Source organism: Berghia stephanieae, chromosome 12, assembly GCF_034508935.2.
Source record: "Berghia stephanieae isolate SIO BIC M18660-M18661 chromosome 12, UCSD_Bste_1.3, whole genome shotgun sequence".
NCBI classification, from domain to species: Eukaryota; Metazoa; Mollusca; class Gastropoda; order Nudibranchia; family Aeolidiidae; genus Berghia; species Berghia stephanieae.
This window is the reverse complement of record NC_088371.1, coordinates 19,247,591-19,264,888: the sequence shown is the minus strand read 5'-3', so window position 1 is coordinate 19,264,888 and position 17,298 is coordinate 19,247,591. Positions and strand designations below refer to the sequence as shown.

Here is a 17,298-nt window from a genome sequence, read left to right as displayed (position 1 = left end):
ATCTTGGTCCCTTTGAGCATGAAGTGAGTGCTTTACAAATGAGCCTTGTTTGAATCCTATTAACAAACTAAAATGGTGATAAGTTAACTTAAACATCATGTTTTTGTTTTTTTTGTTTTCATGTACAGACCTGATTTGTTTCAGCTTTGATTTTGACAAAAAAAAACTGCTCACAACCTGTAAGGATATTCTGTATCTTTGATTGTAATGTTCTATTTGAACAATACAATATACTTCATTCTTCAATGTGAAAGAAATTGTTCAATTTATTCTATTCTGTGCAAGTCACTTTGTAAGATGCCTTGTTTTTCTTTCTGAAAAGTGAATATGAAGCAGTGCCAGACAAAGAAGAGAGAAAAATTTACAAGAAAAGAAAAAATCCCCCCAAAAAAGCAGCCTGCCTTGTCTGAGAATCGAACCTCAGACCTCCTGATTACCATATTTTTCTTGTATTTGTCTACATACTTTTTCAGATCTTTATTTTACACAAGTGTCTGCTTCCTAAATTGACACCTTTTTTTTTTCTTCCCATTCTTCTTGAGACAGATGCAATCTGCTTCTTACTTTTTCTTTACAAGAAAAAACAAAGAAGCAATTATTCTTATTCTTAACTACATTTTTGAAAATTCCTGTAGGCATGCAATGACCATCACATTTTCCTTCACCCCCTCCCCTCCCCACCCCTCCCAACTCCTCCCTTTCCGTTTTCATCTTGTATAATCCTCTGAACCAGTTCTTGCATCCAAATCAGCAACAGCGCCTAGCCACCATGCCTCAGTCTCAGTCCACCAAGAACCCCGTCATGATGCTGAATGAGCTCCACAAGGATGTTCAGTACCAGTTTGTCTCTGAGGTCGGGGAGAGGATGTTCAAAGCGTTCAACATGAAGGTGAGTTGGACTGAATGAAAACCAGTTGCTTTTTTTTTCTTACTTTCTCTTTTGGTGCTTTTAAGTAAAGATCATGTAAATTATGGTGCTGCTCGAAGCTCGAAGAAATAAATAACAATGTGAAATTAATGTAAGCTTCAATTTAATATACGAAAACAGATAAAATGACGTTTCAGGTTTCCCCCTTTATCAACAAAACAGGATGAATGAAACACTACAGACGATCGAGATAATGTGGTAGTGGCGTTGTTAAGATGAATAAACAAAAACGCCTCTACCACATTATCTCATTTGTCTGTAGTGTTTCATTCATCCTGTTTTGTTGATAAAGAGGAAACCCGAAACGTCCATTTGATCTGTTGTCGTATATTAAATTGAAGCTTATATTCAATTTCATATTGTTGTTTAAGTAAAGATCTGATTTTTAAAAAAAAATTCTAGTCTATTCCATCATCTTCAATTTCTATTTTACTGTGCTAAAAGTGTGGCAAACACTTTACATCTCCTTAGAAAAGCACAAAACAAATGCGGTGATAGGCAAGGGATCCCTAGCACAAAATGTGATTAACTTCTAGGTGACTCTAGCCCTTTGCCCAAATAGCACTGTTGGTGAAAATATCTCTTTTCATACATTTCACATAAAATAAAAATCACTTGAATTTCCCTCTTTTTTTTTGGGGGGGGGGGGGGGGGGGGGGGGAAAGGATAACAGATATTATGTACGTTTTTGCCTTTAAAAGGCTATAGTTTTCCCTTGTTCTTTGTGCATCTGGTAAAGTAAAACAATAACGATAAATGTTGAATTGTACGCTTCACTGCGTGGAATCAGCGCTATTTCAGTTGGAACTCCCAAGGGACCAATAACCCTCCCTGCTAGCTACCTGCATGAGGTCATTGGAGTTCAACTGGTATCAGGCAGTGCCGTGTCCAATGGGGGCAATTATGGATATTTATGGTCTTGTAATATGTCTGTATAGCGGAAAAAACAATAACAGACTCTTTCACTTTATTATTTTGATTTGAAAAATCAGTTGTCTTTCTAAACATCAGTGAAGATTTGACATTCTTGTGGTTAATAGTTTTCTTTGAATATCACAAATTGTTGATCTAATTTTAAGTGCTTGTAAATTATGGTGCACTTAAATAAAAAATTTGTTATTCAAAACTCAGCGGCAGTATCTCAAGAATTTTGATAAATATCAAAAGTACATATATGCATCTATGTTCCTGTGCAATATTATCATATTGGCAGTTGATTTTCTTGATTTATTCATGGTTTTGTAAGTTCTGTGTATTGTTTTTTTACCAATTCCGTTCCTCTCAAACAGTTGTGTTGATCATAACAGTAAACTGATATGATTTATGTCTTTATGTGGTAAAATAACTCATAAAGATAATATTTTATTGACCAGTAAAGACTAAAAACTAATATTGTGTATGATTTCAATATCTCAGTCAGTTTACTATCAATCTGCCTATAAAGTATGACTTCTTTACAAGAAAAAAGCAATCACCCAATAAGGTTACTGGACATACTACAAATATTGCAGTATCAATCATCAATTACAACTAACACTAAGCACTGGTACTGTTAAATTAAATGATTTGCTCAAACAGACGGACATAGTATGTGGACAAAAGAGGATTCAAAATTATGAGGGCATATAGTTTATTCCAAGTAGTAACCTTTTTCTCCTTATTGACCAACTACATTCAAAACGAACACACTGTCCATATAGTTTATATAGAATCATCTCCTTTCCTCCAAGAATACACATTTAGTCATTGTCTTATAAAGTCATCTGATATACCATTGAACTCCGGTCAGTCAAATTTAGAGATAAAACAATTGAATAACAACCAGAGTCAAATCAGTACAACACCACAGGCATACCACAGCAAGATCATTTAATTTTTGGGAAATCACTGCCATATATATCTGGACGCTTCAGTCTATAAAAAGTTAACACATTCACTTGTGCACAAAAGGAGAACTTGAACTTACATTATATTACAACATGCAAGAATACCCTAAACATTGACACCTATATGACACTATAAAGTCGGCATTTCCTGAGACAATCACACAAAAGCAGTACCGTATACATCTTCAAACTATAATGCCCAACAGTCATAAAAAAATATAATTTTGACTTGAATCGTAAGGGATTTAAGTATAGAAAAAAAGTTATCAAGCCATTAAAAAGTTGGCTTTCAAATGTGCCCAAAACTCATAATATTTAAATCAGTTAAATGCTTAAAAAATAATATTAGTATTATTTTCGTCTAATGGTATATATTTTATTCCTAAACTGATATTTGGACATAATTCATGGCATGGAATACTATGGGAGAGAAAATAAGGATCTCACCAAGTCATGCCAAATAAGAAATTTACACTAAAAAACTCATATCTTTTAAGGTTTTACTGCCCGGACAACAAAACTTGGCATGTGTCAAGATCATCATTTTTACTTTATAATGATGCTTGTTTCAATCATTTTCTGCCGCTGGGAATTAAAATATTGATATGCAAATAACAACAAATTAATTTCATTGATAGCTCAAAAACCACTAAATTGACACCTCTCTTATGAGCAGCCTTAAGAGGATACATTATTATCAACCATGGCATATGATGAAAGAAACCTTTCCTTTGCTTGTGGTGAGGGAACAATTTTCATATTTGTGTTAGCAACTGAGCAATACCATGAAATATTGCAACAATTAATTACCATCAGCGGCATCACAGATTCCGACTGACCGCTACCTGTTCCACCCATGGGCTGACCCCACTAATGGGGTCAGGTTGACCTAGCACTGAAATACCGCTCAGAGGGGGAAATGCCACGCAGTGGCTTCAATTTATTAGACGAAGACAGATACTGTGGACGTTTCAGGTTTCCCCTTTATCTACAAAATACAATGAATAAACCACCAAGGACGAATGAGAAATCTGTGAATGGCGTAGTTAAGGTGAATAAACAAAAACATTGATGGGGAAGGAATTAGAATGCCCCTTTGTAAGGAAGTATGAATTAAAATGTGACAATAACTATTAATAAAAGGTGTGTAATTCATGAAAATATCTAAAAAGGGGGATGTGTCGTGCAATATAGAGTGTAAAATAGTATATATGTAGACTACATTAGAATGCTGTATTGATAAAAATGGAATTGGAATAAAGTTTTAGAAACAGCAGGGTTTTAGTATAACTATAATAGATATTAATGGCGTAGCAGTAGTAGCAGCAGCAGCAGCAGTAGTGGTAGTGATAGTAGTGGTTAAGCAAAAAGCATCCCAATTCGTACTTTTTCCTTCATCCTATCATTTAACTCATCTTCAGGTGACAGTGGGAGGCAAGGAGTTTGCCGGAGCTGGCCGCAGCAAGAAGCTGGCCAAGCATAATGCAGCCCTCAATGCACTCAAAGCACTATATGGTATACAACACTTCCTGAGAAAGGGTAGGTAACCAAAGTAGAACCCATCTTAAATATGTCTGGTTGTCTTTATTTATATACAAAGTTGCCAACTTTCCATATATTTACGGAATTCAGTATATTATAAACCCTCAGTATATTTTTCAATCGCCTGCTAAACAGAAAAAAAAGTAAGTACGTAAGGTCTTTTTACTGGAGTTTGGCACTCATAAAGGGGGCAGTCTACATACTTGCCTATTATTACGGACCGTCCGGCACTCATAAAGGGGGCAGTCTACATACCTGCCTATTATTACGGACTGTCCATAATTGTTACGGAAGTGTAAGGAAGTGTAAAGACAATTACTGACTTACGAAATAGAAGAAATATTACTGATACAAGTGGTCGCAACGTTAAATTAAAAAATAATTTTTTTCTTCATTATTTACCCCATGCTACAATAAAAAATCTCAATGTCTCGTTGGATGGCGACGAGTGATGTCATGGACTCGACATTGAAACTTTACCCTCATCGGTAGACACAGTGCAGTGTCGAAAGTAGGTCATTAATAAGCATTTTATTATCGTGGGGGTCATTTGCTTTAATATTATTGAAATTTGACCATTAATTACTGATGAATTTTGTATTTCTTACTGAATTTGAAATTTTCAAGTAGGCAGGTATGAGTCTAGACAAATAGTTTATATAGTGATATGGACTCGAGTCCTTTTTGTACCACCATTTCTATAAAACCCGTTGCTGCCCAGAATTACCAATAAGTAGGAGTCTCCCGCATTAATAAGAAGTTTGGTGCTAAAGGAAAATTCGGAACCAGCAGTTTTGATTAAATTAAGATTTTTAGGTTTGCTGAGAGTGCAGTATTTTGAATCATGAAATGGTGAAAATTAACTTTGGTCAGCATGTCGCTAGAATGCTCTTCCTTAGCTTTCACTTTACTCCTCTGAATTCAGTTCCCAATTCCTTCATGCAGACCTGCCTAGTACGACGAAAAATTCGTAGAATAATGAGTTTTTGGCTCCAGCTAGAGAACTGCATACGCGTTTTTGAATCAATAAATCTTGTTGGAAAGGAGAGTTTGGTTGCTTAGATACTGTATTTAGGACTTTGGAGCATATTTTAATTATGCTAAGGGCAAATAATTGATTTGTAATGCTAGTTTCTATGACCTTTTGATTTGTTCTCTTGGAAACTACGAATTTTTGACATTTCAAGTAGGCAGCTCTTTTCATGTTCTTTGCTTCTGAATATCAATAAAACTTCATTAATACCACTGAGTTCATCATACCTTCACAAAGTCACTCTTAACATGTCGGTATATAATGGAGTTTTACTGCATGTTTTTTTTTTAAGAATAATTCTATAGAAGGAGAGTAGCTATGTATTTTATTTCATCTAAACATTCTGCTTCCTCATCTTTCAGACATGAAGGCCCTGAATGAAGACAGAATCGAAGGAGATCCCCAAGCCTTGGCCGACCGCATTGCTCAACTAGTCCTCGATAAATTTGGGGAGCTGACCAACAACTTCACCTCTAACTACGCCAGACGCAAAGTGCTGGCTGGTATTGTCATGACAACTGCCGATCCGGAAGACGTGGGAACTGTCATTTGTGTTGCCACGGGAACCAAGTGCATCAGTGGAGAGTATCTCAGTGCTCAAGGTTCAGCTCTCAACGACTGCCACGCCGAGGTTTTGTGTCGTCGATCAATGATTCGATATCTGTACAACCAGCTACAACTTCACATGAACCCCAAGACAGCTGGATTGTCTGTGCTGGAACCACGCGCAGGAAGTGACGGGGATGGCAACAATGGCGGTGGATTCAGACTGAAAGAAGGCGTCAATTTCCACTTGTACATCAGCACGGCCCCATGTGGCGACAGTCGGATTTTCTCGCCTCACGAGGACAGAAACGCCAAGCGCGGAGGGAAAAACAACAAAAACAAAACTGATAACAGCAATGGAGACGATAAGGCCATGGCGACGGATGCTGGCAACAACGGGGATACTGCTACGGCAGAAAACGGCAAGAATGACAATGAAAAAGACAATGAAACGAACGGAGTGGACAGCTCCAATTCCAGCATGCAGCAAGAGAGTAGCGATCGTCACCCTAATCGTCGTGCAAGGGGTCTGCTTCGTACCAAGATTGAGATGGGCGAGGGGACCATTCCAGTCCCCCTGGAGGGCACCATTCAGACCTGGGACAGTTTGATCCACAGTCAACGTCTCCTCACCATGTCCTGTAGTGACAAGATTGCCAGATGGAACGTGCTCGGCATGCAAGGTGGGACTAGATTATTACTAGGGTGACAAAGAAAGAGAAGAGTAATATTAGTTTTCTGAGGTTATCTGATCAGAAAGATGAATGGCGTACCATGATCACCGATGTCTGGCACAGACTTGGTACTTGAGGTTATCTGATCAGAGAGATGAATGGCATACCATGATCACCGATGTCTGCCACAGACTTGGTACTTGAAGAAGAAAATTACTAGATTGAATTTCTCTCACATAATTTCTCCCATTATTGCATCGTACTCCTTTGTCTGAAATTATTGTTTTCTTTTCTTTCTTTTTTTAGCTCTGTGGTTGGTGTAAAAAAGATTGATAAATAATTGTCATATTTACCTAGCACTTTCCATTCCATGCCACAGAAACCAAAACAACTTATCTCTCCAGTCTCCATGATTGAAGATAAATAAGGGAGAAGAATCCTACGGTTGAATAGAAGGAAACTCCATTTTTATCAAATTAGATATACTGCAATATCATTTTAGCCTACATATTTATTAGGACCCTTCACTCCAGCTGGAGCAGAGGCCATTGACGAATCCTCTCCATCTTGTTTGGCTTTGGTGCCATCTTCTTGGTTTCTCTTCATGTTGAGCCTTCAGTGTTTAGATCCTTTTTCAATGCCCTCCTCCTGGGTGGGGTTCCTGACCTCCCATAGTGGACAGGGCAAGGAGGCACTTACTGTGTCTTCTATCCCCTATGTCTGTTTTCCAACATGCTTTCTGTCTTTGTCTTGGAATGAGATTACTTCGTTTTGTCCTAGCCCTGGCCGGTTACCCTGGCTGGGGAGGGAAACAGTCAAATGTATAGTTATAGTTTTGGGAGATGATATTTTTTTCTTTGTAAATCATCTCTCTGTTATGCACTGTATTATGTTTAGTTTACATATTATATATGATTTGAAACATTTGAGTGTATCCCTCTTAGTTGGGACCTGTGCTTGTGTCTGGTTGAGACTTTTAGGTGATCTCAAACTGAAAGTGTGCTCTTGGAATCTACATCTGTTTCCTATTTGAACCTATTCGCCTTTGTCTTACATTTTTTTGGGTGGTTTAATTGTAATTCTGGAACTTTTTACTATCCCATTTTCTTCCTTTTTACTGGCGCTGATATGACCTTAATATGTTGCAAGCGCCGTAAAACCCTAAAAACAAACAAACAATGCCCTCCTCCAGCTATTCCTCGGCCTATATCATTTTAGCAGTTAGTTTAAAAAACCTTTCTCATTTCCCCTATTCTTTCAATTTTCAATTCTCTATCGATTTCAGGATCACTATTGAGTCATTTCGTGGAGCCAATTTACCTGAGCTCCATCGTCGTGGGCAGCCTGTACCATTCCCAGCACATGTCCAGAGGCGTGTATGCCCGCATCGCCCACATACAGCTGCCACCGTCATCGTCGTCATCATCTACGTTTCACCTCAACCGACCATTCATCAGTGGAGTGTCCAGTCCTGAGAGTAGAATGCCCGGAAAGACACCAAACTTTTCTGTTAACTGGTGGGGGGTGCCTCTGTTTATTTGTTTATTGGTTTGCTTATAGGTTGTTGTTGTTGTTGTAGATATTTCTATTATTATTATTATTATTATTATTATTATTATTATTATTATTATTATTATTATTATTATTATTATTATTATTATTATTATTATTATTAAGTAGTAGTAGTAGTACTATTACTATTATTACTATTACTATTATTATTACTATTATTATTATTATTACTATTATTATTTATTATTATTATTATTATTATTATTATTATTATTATTATTATTATTATTATTATTATTATTATTATCATCGAAGTGACTATTCTCACCCCCGGATGCTAGTCTTCATAGCGGGTGGTTGGATGGGAGCATCACCCTTGAATCATATACCTATGATGTTCGCATGGGTGTACGATCCGATAGTGATGTCGTTTCTTCTTCTCTTTACTAGCCTATCCTGTTTCTTTGGTTTGTGATTGTATTTTTGACAGGGGATATTTTTTTTCTCTGTAAATCTTCTGCCTGTTTGTTCTTGGTTATTTATAATTTAGCTTATGATATCTTTAGGTTATGATTTTGATTTACATTTGTACTATTTTTGTTGGATTGCTTGTTTTTTTGTTTCAGCGGTCTCTCATATAACCTCAATTGTGTTGGAAGAGACCTAAAGCAACAAACAAACAAAAAAACTAGTCTTCATAATAGTAGTCCACAATTGTTGTATGTTTAATCCAAAGGTTGTAATGCAGTAATTTGTTAAGTTTCTTGTCACAAGTTGCACAATTTAAAAAAAATTGGCCTGGAAAGACCTAAATAAATTCTTTTAACTTATTTATTGCACAGAGCCTTGTCAAAGGTCGAAGATTTGAGTCCCACAGCGGCAGATGCAATGTTTAATTCTTTGAAAAAGGCAATTTATTCACATTTTCTCACCATACTCGGGGAGTAAAATGACTAACTGACTGGTCAAAAAGGAAAATATTACAGCAACTCACAGGCATCATGATGTCTTATAGATAAAGAATTCACGAGATGTTTTTAAAAATTGAGTCTGATGTCATGTTGCCCAGCAACGGTGGCCATCGTGGTTCTAAACAAAGAAAATTAGTACTTTTAATTCTTCATGCTGGCTAGAACTTTTCATATGTCTTGTGATCAGAATGTGTAAAAGTCAAGACCTGATCAGATTAATAATGTTTTTTTTTCCCCTCTGGATACACTTTTATGCTCGTCTGAGAAATATTTCATAAGGGCGCCACCATTATTCCGATAGTTTAGAGCCAGTTACTAAGTTACCATGCGTCATTACGAGGGAAGTGACGTTACGACTGTTGAAGCGTATTGCTGTATGAATGTCACCTCTAACGAGAACACCTTACTTCTGCTCTGATATCTAGGCCTGGGATATTATCTACGTGCACATATTTGCAGGTCTGATAATCGAACACAATCATAGGCTTGTTTTAGCATTGTTGTAATAGACAATATGTTGTGTTGGTTTGAGAGTATTTGCATTACAACAATGAGCCCAAAACAATATGGGATGTCAGACCTGCAAACACACACACACATACGATAACATCTTATCATTAGCACAAGCTTGTGAGCCTTTTTTTTTAGCTACTTAATTTTGTTTCTTCTTATCCAGGTCTTTTGGTGACTCGGGCTTAGAAGTGGTGAACCCAATGGAGGGCAAGACAGAAAATGGGGGCAAGTCCCGTCTGTGTAAACTGGAAATGTTCGAGTCCTTCCTACAGCTCTATGGGAAATTGGCCTCAGTCGTGTCTCATGGAGTTGCCAGTCCACCCAGGTACATCATCATATTTTTTTTTTTTAATTAACTGGAAATTGTAGCAGAAAAAAAAAATGATAATGACACATTATATTGAAACCAAAACTGACAATTTTTAGATTTCCCAGTAGTAATTTAGGCTCATTGGCAGAAATTTGATGTGTCTATACAGAACAATTATTTGGGCCCCCCAACCCATTGTTTTAGTTTAAAGAATAGTTTATAAAGTGACGAGAGTCTTAGAAATAATGGGTAATGTAAATGTTGCCACTCGAAGCTCGAAGAAATAACTAACAATGTGAAATTGAATGTAAGCTTCAATTTAATATATGAAAACAGATAAAATGGATATTTCGGGTTTTCCCTTTATCAACAAGTGATGAACACGAGGGTATTTTTGGGAGAAGACAAAAAGTTAAATGTTACGAGTTATAAATAACGCTAGTAGAAAGTATTCGCATTTAGAATAAAGACTAATTAATGGGCTTCAAAACAGTATGTGCAGATTTGTCCCTTCCCTATGGAACTCCCGCCCACTGTCATTCTAATTCAGTCGTGTCTACAGATCGGGATTTGGCCCAATATGTCGCAAGTCGTGCGAAGATTGTGCAATTACTCTAATCCTATTTTGTTGAGTACTTCATGCTGTTTAGTCGTTATTGGTCCAGCTCTTAATTGATTTTAATTTTAATGGTTTTTTTTAAATTTTAAAACCTGAAATCCCCAGGTCTTACACTGAGGCAAAAATGGCAGCCATGGACTACCAGCTGGCCAAGGCATCGTTGTTCCAGTGTATGCAGGAGGCCAGTCTCGGCCAGTGGGTCAGGAAACCTGTGGAGATGGACGACTTTGGTGTCGAGGAGGCTTAGAGGAGTTAAGGGGAAGCTTGGCAGAAGTGAACATGATGCTAAAGAGGAAATTTGATGAAGCCGAAAGAAATTAAAGAGGGAAATGTCAAGGAAGCTGGAGGGCATTTGAATGAAGTGTCGATGAAGTTTAGAGGAAAATAAATGTCAAGGAAGTTTGAGAGGAAATTGGAGGAATGTTGAAGAAGCCAGAGGAATCTGATAGATGGGTTAAGGAAGCTGAGGAGGATTTTGGAGGATCTGATACAGGCAAACCATTATCCTGGAGCTTTTTTTTTTCTCCTTTACATAAATAAGATTTTTTTTGTTTTTTTTTTTGTTTTTGTTTTTTTTTAATGGTAGGTTTTTTTTAAAAATGCACTTTAGACGAAAAAGAAGGGTCTGAATATTTGGGGGATATTTTATGAGATGGTATTGTCAGTGCTTGGACAGCTTCCATCTCAGTTTATGACAATCTAAAGATTCCTAGACGTCATATGGTTGAAAGGTTTTTATAATAGAGTTTGGATCTGGCTGGGAAGTTATTTAATGTATTACGATTGTACCTTACTCATTTAAAATTGTTTTTGTATTGTATTGAATGTCTGCCCTTAAACTTTTTTTGAATTGCACTTGTTCTAAAACTCGTTTGTGGAGAAATGTGAAATTTCATAAGGGCTGTGTAACAGATGTAATTTTGTAAATGTTTTGATTTTTTTTCGTTACTTTTCTGTATTGGTGGTAAAATATTGATTGATGATTGACAAATCCCATAACGCATGTCGACAGTATGGATCGAATCAGTTTGTATTAATGATTCATATTTTGCTCTCAGTCGTGTGAGAAAGAGAGAGATTGTTCATGGTTGGTAACAAAAAGTCGTGGATGATTTTTATCTGGTTGGTGCTTTTTTTTATTTAAAAATTTTTTTTTTCATTTTTTTAAAAAGAAAAACTCGTTATCCTATTTTGTTGAGTCCTTCGTGCTGTCTTGTTGTCAATTTATTTTTCTTCATTTAGTGGATGTGTCCACATGCTTTTAAAAAAAATTGTATTTTGAATGGATCTGAGTGGTCATTATTGGTCCAGCTCTTAATTGATTTTAATTTTAATATTGTGAAGTTTTGGTTATTTTATTGATCATGTGACTATGACTTGCAAGGCCTCTGTCCTTTGGTTTTAATTAGTTTTAATTGTAAATCGACGAGTTCAGTTTATATCTCGTCCACTTTCATTTTATGTTTTATGAATGGCATTTTTTGTTTTACCATATGTTTGTTTTTCATATACATTGGGGTTTTTTTTTTTTTGGGGGGGGGGGGGGGGATAAGTGGCTAAGTGGTAACCTGGAAGGTCTTGGGTTCGCGCTTCAGGGTTTTTTTTGTTTGTTTTTCTTTAGGCAAGATTATTATACCCACTTTGGACAATAAAGGTGATTCCTGTTGACATCAGAAGGTTTGTTTTAGCGTTATCTATATTCCTGCATGGAATACCTCGGCAACAACATCTATAGACTTTGCCCAGTCTCAGGCTTGAGAGTTTGTTTTTTCTTCCAAGATGAGGGTCATTTAAATCGATCGGTATTTGAAAGACAAGTTTTCTGGCCAAATTTTTAAATACATGTTTATTAATTGGTTAAGTGCGTTTTGTGATGGGATTGGTTCTCAAAGGATGAAATGCATTGATATGATTGATTTTTTAAATTTTTTAAGCTGTTTATATGTATGTGTGTAAATGTGAAGTGTTACCATGTTAACACGAACAGATGTCATCTGCACATTCAATATTATTCACACAGTCTTTGGTTGTACTTAATTACACAGTGCTTTATGTTGAAATGAACACTTGTATGTAGTTTGATGTAAAATTGAAATTCTGTGTGGGGTCTTCTGACCTCCCTTGATGGATAGAGAGCGGCATCTTGTCGTGTCACAAGCGCCATAAAACTCCTATGAACAAAGAATTTAGTCTTTTTTTTTTTTTTACATTGATTTATGTTGATGAATGTATTGTTGCCTAAATTCTAAGTTGTGGACATTTTCCTCTTATTTCATTTCCATCTCAAGCTTTTTGTTGTCTCAGAGCTTTGTTTTGTTCTATTCTTTTGGGGGGGGGGGGGGGGGGGGCTTGTTGTCTTTTTTTTTTTTACACTCCTTTTTCCCTTTCTACTCTGTGGATGTTAAACAATTTAGCAGACGAGACTTTCACAAAGTATAAGAATAATTGTATTGATAATAAATTTTAGCTTTGGTAATTTTTTTTTTTTCAGTAAATTCAGAAATAAAGTATGTCTTAGAATGATAACTACTGTGAATATTTGATTTCAAGTAGAAGGGATCCGATTTAAGCGTGGATTGAACAAGTGAAAGTAAAAGACAGAAAAAAATGTTTTCTCACTTTGCTGAGAGACTTTGGATATCCAATCAGATTTTCAATGTTGTCAATAAATGTCAACTCTGTTTCATCCAAGGTTTAGTTAATTAGCACTTGAGCTTTAAAACAAAAATCTGAGTGCATTATCCACTCATTGTGCTTTATGCGCTTTCCTAGGGATCCCAAGCCAACAACAACACTTAACATGTATAAGACGAAGCATGATACCTGTAAGGCCCTCATACCATTTTTTTTTTCAAAGAGACCAGGCTGTTAGTAGCTGGGTACTCATTTTACCCCTGCGTTTAGTGAGAAAATGTGAGTAAAAGAGCCTTTTCCAAGTAATCAACTGCAGGACTTGAACAAGTAAGATACCTACAAGTCAAAAGGAGAGTGCCATACCACAAAGCCACAAAACACTTTGTACATCTTGACCATTGACTTACGAGCCTTTCCCACCTCTGTCCTCAGACTGGGATCCCTCAACTGCCTCCACCAAGTTTAAGTTTAATTAATTAACATTGTCAATCCGCAGCAGTCGTCTGCAGTTCTAGAAGATATCCTCTATGGTGTTGAGATTCAAGTCGCTGATCTTCCAATGTCCTTAGATCATTGAAAAAGCCAATTTTTCAGGAAACCCACTTGCCTATGGTAGTCACTAGGGATATTAATTACCCCGCAATGATAATAATATGGTCTCTAGATCTATATTATCTATTTTTCAGATTAAGGTTTTGATTGTATATAGGCGGGCTTATCTCTTCTGTCTGGGTGGGGTTCCTGATCTCCCTTAGTGGGCAGGGAGGCACTTACTGTCTTCTATCCCCTTATAATATCTGTTTTCCAGCGTGCTCTCTGTCTTTATCTTGGAATGAGGTTACTTGGTTTTGTCCTGGCCTTGACTGGATACCCTGGCTTGGAGGGAAAACGTTCAAATGTATATTAGTATTAGTGAGTGTTTTGGGAGATGATATTTTAGGTCTTGTCAATCATCTCTCAGTTATGCACTCCGTATTTTTGTTTTGTTTTATATTTATAAATGTGTTCCTCTAGGTGGGTACCTGTGCTTGTGTCAGGATGAGACATTCAGGTGATCTCAAACTAAGTACACTGATAGTGTGCTCTTGGAATCTACATTCGTTCTCTTTTTGAACCAGTTCCCCTTTGTCTTACTTGGGTTCTTTAATTGTAATTCTAGAACTTTTGACTATCCCATTTTCTTCCTTTTTACTGGCGGTGATGTGACCTAAATGTGTTGCAAGCGCCCTAAAAAAAAACCCAAAAAAACATTATCTCTTCTGTGTACTTTTTTTTATTTTTGATTTCTTCTTTATTTTATTTATTTTTTGTTTTATGTTTTAAACATTACATTTCTTGTTCTAGAAACTATGTCATGAATTTAGCTATTTATTATATTTTTTTCTTAAATATGTTATATTTTTTAAAATGCTTCGCTTCAACGTCCCATAAATTACAATTCTATCTCCGTCATTGTCATTGTCAAGTCTTCATTTTCAGATACGTCAGAAAGTCGCCACGTGTAATTTGTATGTTGAATAAAATTTTTAATTATATATTCGCGTTTTGGGTGATTTAAAAAAATTTTTTTTTTCAATAATTCTTTTCTTGTTTTTTTTTTTTTTTTCCATTTCATTTTGCATTTGGGAAGGTGGAGTAACCCTTTGGTATGGGCCGTGGGTGGAATTACCCTATCATGGCTGGAGTCTTTTCCTCCCATTGTGGGCAGGAGATCACTTTCTGTGTTTTCTATCCTCTTATATTTATATATGTTTTCTGATTCAGAAAAGTGAGTGGAGCAGGCACTTATGTTGGTAACAACAAGATATGAAGTGAGTAGAAAAGTGCCAGAAGACAATAGAGAATAAAAAATTTTTTCGCGGCGGTGGTGGGGTTTGAACCTGCGACCTTATTGGTACGACAACTCCGCCTGGCAGGTGAGAGCGTGGCTCTACCGTGTGAGCTATCCACGAACACAAAAATATTCGTTTCAAACCCAAAGTCATTTCTAGATCCCTCTCTCACCCACTTCTTGAGATCGCCGATTCGTTCGCCACCATCGCGAAGTAATTTTGACCAGCAGTTAAGCTTAATAGCCAATATTCTCATCACAAACATATAACATAGAAACGATTGAGACATTGAGTATGCTCCGGTGTATGGGGTGAATTTTTAATTCAGAAAATTGAGTGGAGCAGGCACTTATGTTGGTAACAACAAGATATGAAGTGAGTAGAAAAGTGCCAGAAGACAGTAGAGAATAAAAATTTTTTTCGCGGCGGTGGTGGGGTTTGAACCTGCGACCTTATTGGTACGACAACTCCGCCTTTTTTTTTTTTTTTTTTGTCACTTTAGAAAAACGTTCATCATTGTCCTCAATAAAACATATATGATTTGATTTTGATTGTAAGGGTTTTGCCGCTCTTGCAACACATTTAGGTCACATCAGCGCCAGTAAAAAGGAAGAAAATTGGGTAGTAAAAACAATCTAGATGTACAATTAAAACGACTTGAGGAAAAAGTTAGACATAGGGGAAATGGTTTAAATAGGGAACAGATGTAGATTCCAAGAGCACATTATTAATGTACCAAGATACCAGCACAAGATCCCACAAAGAGGAATACACTCAAATGTTTATAGAATACATAACTAACAATACACAACAGAGAGATGATTTACAATGAAAAAAATATCATCTCCAAAAACTATAGCTATACATTCGACTGTTTCCCTCCCAGCCAGGGTCAGGACAAAACCAAGTAACCTCATTCCAAGACAAAGACAGAAAGCAGATATAGGGGGATAGAAGACAAAACAAGTACCACTATGGGAGGTCGGGAACTCCATCCAGAAAGCACTATTATGAGATTTGCCTTCGGAAGGTCCAGGGTTCGAGTCCAGCTCTGAGCAGAGCATATCCGAGTCATTGGGAAAAGACTCTTTACTCACATTTTCTCACCATACTCAGGGTGTAAAACGAGTATCTGGCCATTAATAGAGTTGACTGTTGAAAAAATGGCCCTGACAAAACCTTTCGTCTCATTACAGGACAAGAAGAGAAAGGATAAACATGTGCGGCTTTCGGATCGAAGGTCCTGGGTTTGAGCCTCGCTCGGCGCATAGTTGAGTACTTGGAAAAGACTCTTTACTCACATTCTCTCACCGTACTCGGGTGTAAAACAAGTACCTGGTCTTTTACAGCGTTGTCTCGTTGTTGTTGTTTGTTGTTTGTTTTTAAGGGTTTTACGGCGCTTGCAACACATTAAGGTCATATCAGCGCCAGTAAAAAGGAAAAAAAATGGGATAGTAAAAAGTTCTAGAATTACAATTAAAGCACCCAAGAAAAAGTAAGACATAGGGGAACTGGGAACAAATGGGGATCAGATGTAGATTCCAAGAGCATACCACCAATGCACTTAGTTTGAGATCACCTATAAGTCTCATCCAGACACAAGCACAAAATCCAACAAAGAGGAATACACTCAAATGCTTGCATTATACATTAAAAATAACAAATATAATAACACATAACAGAGAGATGATTTACAAGGAAAAAAATATCATCTCCCAAAACAATAACTATGCATTTGACTGTTTCCCTCCCAGTCAAGGACTCCGGCCAGGGTCGGGACAAAACCGAGCAATCTCACACCAAGACAAAGACAGAAAGCAAGTTGGAAAACAGATATACGGGGATAGAAGACACGGTAAGTACCTCCCTGCCCACTGTGGAGGTAGGGAACCCCACCCAGAGCGTTGTCTCTGTCCGAAAAAATTGTAATATCGCCTAACAGGCGTCATGTCACCTCCCTACATGTTAAGTGTTGTTGTTGGCCAGGGACCCCTTGTAAAGCGCTTTGAATATGTTTAGTGGATAGTGTTCTATATAAAAGCTCAATTGTTTTTTTAAAAACATAAAGGGTGATAACAGCAAGAATGACCTCTTCAGCGCATCACAAAGTAAAAAAAAATACCCCGCCCTCACAAAGAAATCCCCAAACAGGGCCTAGGCTTTAGGCCCATATAGCTCGAATATCGCAAAGTACTTTCCACCTGATCTAAGAGACCCAGCTACCCAATCTTCACCCGGGATCAATCCTGTGCCCCTTGCGTGTGAAGCAAGCAGTCTATTAACTGAGCTATTGGCACC

The 17,298-nt window shown here is 37.0% G+C and overlaps 1 protein-coding gene across 4 annotated transcripts in view; it reads left to right on the top strand.

The window, feature by feature from the left end:
* The window catches only part of LOC144958121 (double-stranded RNA-specific editase 1-like), a 126,396-nt gene extending 111,693 nt beyond the window's left edge, over positions 1-14,703 (top strand). For all 4 annotated transcript variants that reach the window (XM_078889801.1, XM_078889800.1, XM_078889802.1 and 1 more), the window contains 6 exons: positions 734-889; positions 4,236-4,353; positions 5,752-6,618; positions 7,895-8,126; positions 9,769-9,930; positions 10,640-14,703. In XM_078889801.1, the coding sequence (XP_078745927.1) occupies positions 734-889; positions 4,236-4,353; positions 5,752-6,618; positions 7,895-8,126; positions 9,769-9,930; positions 10,640-10,781 (1,677 nt within the window). In that variant the 3' untranslated portion in view covers positions 10,782-14,703. The remainder of the gene's footprint in view (positions 1-733; positions 890-4,235; positions 4,354-5,751; positions 6,619-7,894; positions 8,127-9,768; positions 9,931-10,639) is intronic.
* Positions 14,704-17,298: the final 2,595 nt, after the last annotated feature.